The following is a 9,551-nucleotide window of genomic DNA, read 5'->3' as shown; positions in this document are numbered from 1 at the left end:
CATTTATGCACAAAATATTCTCTCTTTCTCTTAGGTATTTGGGCGCCCAACATCATTCTAGAAGGAGCTTCTAGAAGCTTCTTCATTTGTTCATGACAACATGAGAAAGACCCATTAAGAATTTTCAATAAAATTCTTATGAAATGAAATTAATCAACAAGGCCCAATTAATCTAATTTGGCCGAGTGACATTAAGTCATCAAATGACCTTGTCAAAAAAATTATTGACATTCATTTCATGTTATGTCTCAAAAAGACAAAAATACCCTTTTGACAATTTTCGTTCTTGTTTTGACTTAGCTTCCAGTTTAACTATTCCTACTCGATGTGATTTGTGACAGTGATCTCATGGATCCAAATGAACAAAGCTTGAGCTAAACACTTGGACTCAAAAGTTCACAAACCTTTTCCAAGTTTAGCTTAATATCAACTGACTCCACTAAAGAGTTGACACTTAAAATCTCTCGGTTCAAATGAATTTATTTTCTACTCAAGAATTCAACCAAATTATGATGAGCGGATCCACTGAATATTATCTATGTTTACCCTTCACGAATATCATCAGCTAGTCGGGATTTACGAAATTACCATTTTACCCTTCTAGTTGTTATTTCCTCAACTCATTTGTCGCTTGTGAATAAGTTAGAAACAATGTATTGACGAGGAGCTAACAAGTCACATTGTTTCATCCAAAAGAGTCAGGACTCAATTTGGACACTGACCAGTTCATTTATTCACATTCCAAGGAACAAAGCATGAGGTGATATACATTGCATTTCAACAATCTTGTACATGAATTCCATATCTACGAGAACTTCACAAAGTTACTCATGACATCTTCACTACTTAGTACTTCACCAATAGGCCCTGTTCAGAATCACATAGTGAGTCCGAACTCAAGCTTTCTCAAATGAGAATACGTAAGTTGTGAAATGGCATGTCTCATTTCAGGATTAAGGTAAGCACGATGCAATTCATACGTAGTGACTTCGAGACATAAGAGGTTAAATGATTTGTTCTTATTTTGTCTCTAGAAGTGCACTGGTCAATTCAGTACCTTCGGAAGATACCTAGAAGAACTATAGAGTCTCCAACTCTCAATGTCCCATAACCAGACATCATAGATTCTCCTAACAATCGTACTGAGGTCAATAGTCCTTTGACCCTTAGATTGCGAATATATCGTTTTAAGCAAACTACGAAGAGTTTGTTCATGCAAATCTACATTTGTCTCTTCGTAAGTTGTTAAGTTTGTTTATTGACTAAAGACTAGTGTTTTATCATAAAGCTTCAAACAGACAAGGAAGAATGAATGAACGTTTCAACTTTTTATTAATGAATAAGCAATTACAAGCAAGAGTCTTCGTGAGACTTTATTACATCAAATGTATAAAATAAAGACTACAACTCTTCTTGTGGGTACCATTGACAACAGTTTGTGGGTTCATGATGGGTTCAGAGGGTGATTCCTAGATGGTGGTGCTTATTTGGATTTTGTTGTAATTTAGTTTTTAGTTAGCTTGTTAGTAGCCTAGACTTTGTTGGTATGTCCATCATTCTTGGGTGGTTTTGGTGTCCTAGAGATGTTTTTGACTTCTTTAGGATGTTTAGTTCGAGTCCTCTGTTGGTATTTTGGCTGTACAGGTTCTCGAACGTCTTCCTCTATGACGGGAGGTCCTCGAGCGTTTTGGTTCATCTTTTAACCTCGAAGGGTAATTGGAAAGAGTCATTATTGTGCTCGATTAATAGTGTGATCAATCTTCCCCTTGTCGGAAGTCCACACATGATGTGCGTTCCCTTGTTGCTAGTTTTGAATCTCTATCGTTTTGAGGATTTTCTCTTCTTTGATAGAAGATATTCGAAATTTGTACTTTTGGGTGATATACCCTCTCTCTAATAGAAGCCTCGAGCTATCGTTAAAAAAAAATACTAAGTACTTGTTTATTACTATAACATTCAACTTTTTTTAATTACTATAAACTTAATTATTATAATTGATTTAATTACGAATAAGTAATTACATATTAAAAAACAGCTTACAAATAAATAATAGCTAAGATATATAAAAATCACGAAATTCAAAGTATTTTTTTAAACAAAATAGGTACAATTGTAACAGTTTATTCATTTATTTGGTAAGTAGTAAATATTATTTCCTATTAATTTTTCTCTATCATAAAAAATCGGTTTAACTGTTTCATTTATTCTTTATTTATAATTCTTTTAACTAATTATGTATGATAAAAAATTAGTTTCAACTGTTTAAATAAACAATGGACTAACATTCTATTTTTTTTTTAATCTTTCTGTAGTGATTTTATGGTCAAAATATAATTTTTTTAATTTTTCGTTATGAAAACATAAGATGATGTTTTAGTTTGAAAATATGTTTGAACTGTTTAGGTATTAAATAATGGCATATATAATCATTAAAAGGAGTAAATGCTATGAAATTAATAGATTATAGACCAAAATTATCAATATATATATATATATATAGATATATATATATATATATATATATATATATATATATATATCGTTACCCAAATGCTTAGAAGGTTATGAACTATATGCATTGAAAAAAATTAAGGCATAATTATTGATTTTCGCTTAAGGCCTCAGTATGTCTAGAGCCGACCCTGCGTGCGTAATGGGTGGTTATTCCTCGTGCGCTCGGCATATAACCATTGAGGTGTACGTTTTGCTTTAGTTTTAATTTATTTACACTTGTTTGTTTTGTTGTGACTAGTCTTTTATCTACCATCTTCTCTTCTCTCCGAAGTTTTGTCTGATAGAGCTCGTTCTTGACTTATGAACGGATCGTTCCTTAACCTTCATGAGCCATCTAACCTATTTGACTCGAACTCGGTACTGGATCCCTCTTGTTCTCGGTGCTTCTGACCTCATGCTCAGACTTACGCAATGTATACGATACACAAACAAAACTGGCCGTTATATAATACAAGGAAAAAAAAATATAATAACGTAAATCATTCAGGTCTTTAGTTAGCTATTTATAATTAGTCAAATAAGCCACCGAAAGTCTAAGAATTACTAGATAGCCAATCTTTTATAATTTTTTTGTAAATAGCCACCTCAACTTATTTACGGCACTCATAAAGACAAAAATATCCAAAAATATTTTCGCCTCTTTAGGGTTTTTTTGTCTTTTTGAATACCGTAAATAAGTTGAGGTGACTATTTACAAAAACGTTGGCTATTATACAAAACTCTATAAATGAAATGGCTATATATAGAGTACCACGGCCATGCATACTTAATTTGGACTAATTGTCTTAACAAAAATATTAATTTAATAACTGGCCACACAAACAAAACTAGGTGAATTTTTGACGCGATACAAGGAAGCATCCCTTGAAAAGTTGAAAATGGAACAATAAAAGGGAAGAAAACTATGGGAAATGGAACACATGACTCAGAAACAAGAAGATATAATGGAAGATCGATGAATAAATATATAAATAAACAACCGCATAACACATATTTTTCCCGTTCTCTTTTATCTTCTCTTCTCTGTTTCTCTCTGTCGACTCTCGTTCACACTCACTCTTTGCAATACGTAGTCACGCATGGGAAATGCAACAAAACGAGGCCTTGGTTATGGCGGTAACAAAGTGGACCCTACACCGGAGCGGCCTAAACAGACCCCAGTTATTATGACCGGAAGAACCCGACTCCGGCTTCCTGGCCTGACCGCCGGCGAACATGGGCACCGGACTCCGCCGCCGTTGCCTCTTCCTGATCTCGCTCAGCTCCATGGTGGGCTCCACTCTCACCAGCCCTATCATCATCCGCGGCTGCTTTCTCGATCCGCCGCTGCTGCTCCGGTAACAGCTGGAAGCCGCCGCCGCCGCCGCCCGGGGGGGCCCACCGAACCGGAACGAGCCCGAGCTAGGGTCGGACCGGCTGCTCCGAGATTTCTTGAACGAGTCTTTCCGGGCCAACAGACCTTTCTTATTCGGCTGCTTCGGGGGCTCGGTTTCGATGATGGGCTTTCCACAGAACATGATGGCTTTGCTCGGCTCGCACTCGGGGCTCGTCAAGAACTCGAACACCTCGCTGTCGTCGCGGTCTTCCTCGTCGGTGTCGCACTCGAAGAACGTGTCGAGGTCCGTCGCTTGGTTGTCCATTGGGAGGTCGCAGAACGAGAGAGTATCGTAGGAATCGTCGCTCGTGATGATTTCGTTTGAGGCCATTTCTGTGGTTTGATGTAGCTGAGGTTGTGAGAGAAAGTGTCTTATGTTGAGCTTGAGAGTTGAGAGTACTTTTGCTGTTAGGGTTGCGTATATATGTATATATATACGTATATATGCAATGCGGTAGGGTGTTGTCTTTTTATTTTCAATGCTTTGCAATTTTGTACATTTGAAAAAATGTCACAAAAAACGCGTTTTAGCATTAAGACTCATAATTGGTGTGATGTAGTACCGGATTTCGGAGAGAAAAGGGGAGAGATAAGGTCTTTGAGTGATAAGTATGTTAGAGAGAGAGAGAGAGAGAGAGAGAGAGAGAGAGAGAGAGATAAGTTCCTTTGGTGATAAGGATGTTCTACATATCGGGGGCTCGAGAAGCTGGAAAATGGTGACTGACACTAAAAGCGGTATTGAAAATTAAAAAAAAAAAGAAAGAAATATATATATATGTATGGAAGTATTTCGTTACGAGAGTGGTCTTATTTTCTACGTGAAAATTGATGGAAATAGACTTGTTAACGAGCCTGGTTCATTTTTCACGAGGTGGGTTTATTTTTCCGTTGGTTAATAAAAATGAGAAAATCGAAAAAATCATGGACTGTATCTATGTTTAATCCGAGATCCAATCGATCTCAAAGAGCGCTGTGCTAAGTATTGAAACTCTAATTCGGTTAGTTTCAAGAAGAAAATATATATATATATATATATATATATATATATATATATATCATATAATAAAATAATAATAGAATGACTATTATCAGATTGGCTGGTTTCTTACATATGTTGATAGGTTGGTTAATATATTTTAATCTCCCCTCTATTAAAAATCTCAAGATTACTAAAAATATAGTTCAATTAATCTGTATATCTCACATAATATGGCATCTACACTTAACTTAGTCTAGGCCATTTTATTAATTATTAGAATAAAATAATTTGTATACCTCACATAATATGGAACTACTGGTTTTGAATCTGGTACTGCTCCTTCGACCCATGCGATATTACGTTCCCTGAAGAACACAGTTACCAAGCTATTCATCCCTACAAAAACAACATCTTCGATCGTCACATTTCAAATAGCCAAGAGTTTGGTCTCCAAAATCTTCATCCATAATTGAAGCTTTGCCAACATCCTTTATGAAGCCGTCCTTGACTGCTTGCACCTCGATTGAGCCACTTACAAACAAGTCAAAACGTCCCGCTAAATTTTCACCGGAGAATACGTAAATGCAAATGGATCAATTGAGCTGGTCACATTTGGAGACATTGACAGAGCCCATGTGACTCACTTAGTTAGCTTTCGTTTGGGTCGACTAGCCAACCGTGTACAACACAATTATAGAACTATCCACCGTCAATCAGAGCCAAAGTTGAATTTAGCCTAATGTGTGAGCGGCGGGTCGGAATTACCCTCTCGATTGGAGATGCGGCTTCAACATCAAAGGTCGTTGAAAATAGAATTTAATTGCGCTACTATCGATAAATTTGCATGCCTACAAGATTTTGGATATTTTGTTGACCCACAAAATTTTTGAAGGCACCGTCGAGGCCTATTTTAAGAGTCGTTTTTTTAGAATCTTGTTGATGGCATCCACTTATCTATTGGATCTCAGATGAGAAACTATGAAGAAGTATTTCTTGATTTCATAGTGGTCATATAGTAAAATGATTTCTCCATTGTTTATTGCATGATCTTATTTGACACAAAGGAGTGTGGAACTTGAAAGCGATAATGGATTACATTCTCAAATATTTTTTAATAACCTTGGAGGTAGTCTTTCTCTTAAGGGCTTTTGCTTCTATAAAAAATAAAAAATAAAAAATAAAAAAATCGACGACCAATGTGGTCCATTCTACCGCTACCTCAATTTTTTTTTACACTTTGCCCGGTTTTTTATTTTTCTTTAGCCCCTCTTGAACTTTTTTTTTTGCATATTAGCCCCTCTATTCTAAAATCCTGGCTTCGTCGTCCCTGCTTGGATAGCTGAATGTTTGGCGGGAGAAGCCCTCGAAACCAACATGTGGGCATCTTTGAAAAACTATCGTAACCGGGCTCACTTGGTCGTTTCTTCTTGCACATATAGATACAGCTATGAATATCCTTGAGTACTTCTTGTTTGAGTAGTCAACGTAAGAGTGAAGTTTCATGGTCTTCTCCAAAATTTACTTTCTAGGTATGAAACGAATACTCACAAAACTTTAGGTAGTGTTTGGTATTCCTCTCAAAAACAATTTTTTAGTTTTTGAGTTGAAAAAATTAAAAACATGTTTGGTTTAAGTTTTTGGAAAAAAAATTCAAAAATTTTTGAAGTTGTTTTGCAAAAGAGTAAAGAAAATTGAAAACAAATAAAATGTGTTTTTGGAAAAAAATTTCTTCTCTTCTCTCCTCCTTCTCCTCATCTTCTCTTTTCATTCTTTCAAAAACAAAAATGAAAACTATACCAAACACTTTTTTCAGTTTTTTCACTTTCTCAAAAACAAAAATGAAAACTGTACCAAACAGCTTTTTGAAAACAACTGCAAAATAATTTTTCAGTACAACTACAAAAATTAGAAAATAGAAAACAAAAACTTTTTGAGTTAACTACCGAACACAACCTTAGTTATTAGTCCGGAATTGCGTGTCTAATATTGTGATTAGATTTGGAAAAACATATCTTTTGAATTTGTGAGAGAGAATAATTTTTATCTAAGTGATGGGTAATTTTCTATCGAGTGTGAAACATACACATAATTTTCAATTTTTTACAATAACAAAATTACTATAAGGTGTTCTTGAGCATATTTATTCAAATATCTGAGGGGATATTCTCTTTGGCTAGTAGTGTCACTCAATACATAAATGTCTATAAAGACTAACCACAAGAAGTACGTGGGATACCAATGTCGACTCCTACAAAATTTAATATACAATTTGAAACTAATATCAATTTTATCCTGCCGATGTGTATGGAAACTTCCCAGAAAGTACGGTGTTTGTACGGTATTGGTACTTTCAGATCAAACAATTAATCTTCGAAAACTAAGTTTGCCCTATATTTTAATTGCTGTACTGGATTCGTGAGGATGACAATAAACCCCAGAAGTTATCTACACGACTACACCTACATGGTTAGTTGTCATCATTTTGCCCACTATAATTACATGTCCATTTTATTAAATGTTGAAGATTTAGACGATCTTAATTTTGACCCCAAATAAAACTAATATTTTCTATAAGTATATATAATATAATCGATGTTTACAGGTTGAAATAGGCGATTAGGCCCCTTTATGGAAGTAAGACTTTTAAAATATTCTTTAATAGGTGACCGCATAACTAATTTTTTTGATAAAAACACACACACACACGCGCACACACACACACACACATATATATATATATACACTAATACACACATACATATACAAAGTTACAAACACATTAAAGATGTTTTTAAATGAGTGATTTCTATTTAATTATTTAACCATAGACAATAACAAGAGTTTTTGTTAGTAATCAAGGAAATATGTAAATAGATCTGAGAAACTAAAAGTTATTGTTTTTATCTTTAGTTAACTACGACAATATTATGACTACATTTTTTTCCCTAGGTCTTATATGATTAGAATATAGCCGAAATTTTTTACATTTATTATCCAAATATAGTAACTGGCCATCAAGTATATTAAGAAAAAAAAAAAGATTATGTAATTCAACTATTATGAAGCAAATGATTATTTAACATATATAATGGAGAAGGTATAATGTCTTATTAAAATATCAGTCAACATATAATAATCTATTAATTCTAGCTAGACATATGATATATTTAGATGTTATAAGTTGCGTAAGTCTAACTAACTATCTAATAATTTAAAAAAAAAAAAAAAAAAAAAAAAAAAAAAAAAAAGACCAAACACCACACTATTGGAGAGCCAAGCTATATTTTTTGCCAATCTTTAATTTTAATTGAGAGTGATCATTTGACTATTTCAAAAACTTTTTCAATAAGATTTTATAGCCGGTCTTAAAAGACAATAAGGCCTAGCTCATTAGCAAGTAGGTTGTCCAAAAATGAATAAAAAAATTGGTTAAAACAATAACCAAAATTTAGTGCCATATATCATCAAATAAAAAACTACTCCGGCTAATCTTATCCGATATATGAAACTTCATCGGTCAATTTTGGATATCGAAAAAATAGATTTTTGGTTTTTTTTTTCTCGTGGTTGAAATAATAAGTATAGAATCCAGATCGCTAATCACTACTACAAATTCACATTTATGGTGCGGAAGAGTATTAGGTGCGATACATCGCACCTAAATGTCGCACCTAAGCACATATTAGGTGCGACATGTCACACCAGACTCCTCCAGATGACTAAAAATTTCGCTAATGTTTAGTGATATTCGGTGCGACAGTGTCGCACCGGATATTAAAACGTCGCAGCTAAAACTTTTAGGTGCGACTTTGTCGCAACCAATACTTTTAGGTGCGACAACGGTCGCACCTAATGGTTTTAAAATTCAAAACGGTCAAGAAAATCCCCTCGGAAATTTTTGGCTGTGTGATTTCATATTCGGTAAGACATTGGGTGTGACATGTCGCACCGAATAGGAGTATTAGGTCCGACAATGTCGCACCCAATAGTTTTAGGGTATTATAAAGCCCCGAACCCCCTTCTTCCTCGCCCGAGCTTCTAAATCTGTCTGCATCTCTCTCTCTCTCTCTCTCTCTCAATCTCACTCTCTCCTTCTCCGACCCATCTCCGGCCCCTAGGCCCATCTCCGGTGACCACCGCGTCCTCTCCGCGCCGCCCTGGTATATTAGATTTTGCACATTTAGCATCATAATTTTCAACATTCCATCGTATTCAAAATATATGTTGGACCTTGTGAGCCCAAATTCTTAACATTTTGAACTCGGCCCACGAGCGCGAGTAAAAAAGGCTCGGTAGTGTCAAAATCGAGTTTGACTAAAGCATTCCGAGCTATGATTTAGATGGCTTAATCATGAGCGGTCGAGCTTAGGGTAGCTATCATTGTAGAGCTAGTTTTACGGAAGACCATAGTCAACTCATATGGGGAGGTGGAGCTGTTACAAACCATTACTTATGATAGGATCAAGGGGACACATGTCAACAGATGATTAGAGAATATCTATTGGAGTGACATAGCTTGGTGTTGTAAATGGTGCCCACAAGAAGAGTTGTAGTCTTTATTTTGTACATTTGATGTAATAAAGTCTCATGAATACTCTTGCTTGTAATTGCCTATCTATTCATTAATAAAGTTGAAACGTTCATTCATTCTTTCTTTGTTTGAAGCTTTATGATAAAACCTTA

The 9,551-nt window shown here is 35.0% G+C and overlaps 1 protein-coding gene across 1 annotated transcript; it reads right to left on the bottom strand.

Moving 5' to 3' along the window:
* Window positions 1–3,259: 3,259 nt before the first annotated feature.
* On the bottom strand, window positions 3,260–4,299 carry LOC149379391 (uncharacterized). The gene has a single exon (XM_089603584.1). It carries the CDS (start codon window positions 4,218–4,220, stop codon window positions 3,588–3,590), a length of 633 nt encoding a protein of 210 aa, XP_089459710.1. The 5' UTR covers window positions 4,221–4,299; the 3' UTR covers window positions 3,260–3,587.
* Between the last annotated feature and the right edge of the window lie 5,252 nt (window positions 4,300–9,551).

The sequence above is a fragment of the Urtica dioica genome, chromosome 12 (assembly GCF_054948205.1).
Source record: "Urtica dioica subsp. dioica isolate 48M chromosome 12, U.dioica_male_clone48M_v1_H2, whole genome shotgun sequence".
NCBI classification, from domain to species: Eukaryota; Viridiplantae; Streptophyta; class Magnoliopsida; order Rosales; family Urticaceae; genus Urtica; species Urtica dioica.
The sequence above is the reverse complement of the archived record's forward strand: the minus strand, read 5'-3'. Positions and strand labels throughout refer to the sequence as shown.

What these genes read in the sequence shown, in the direction of transcription:
- LOC149379391 (XM_089603584.1), bottom strand. Translation starts at nt 4,220, where the DNA reads ATGGCCTCAAACGAAATCATCACGAGCGACGATTCCTACGATACTCTC.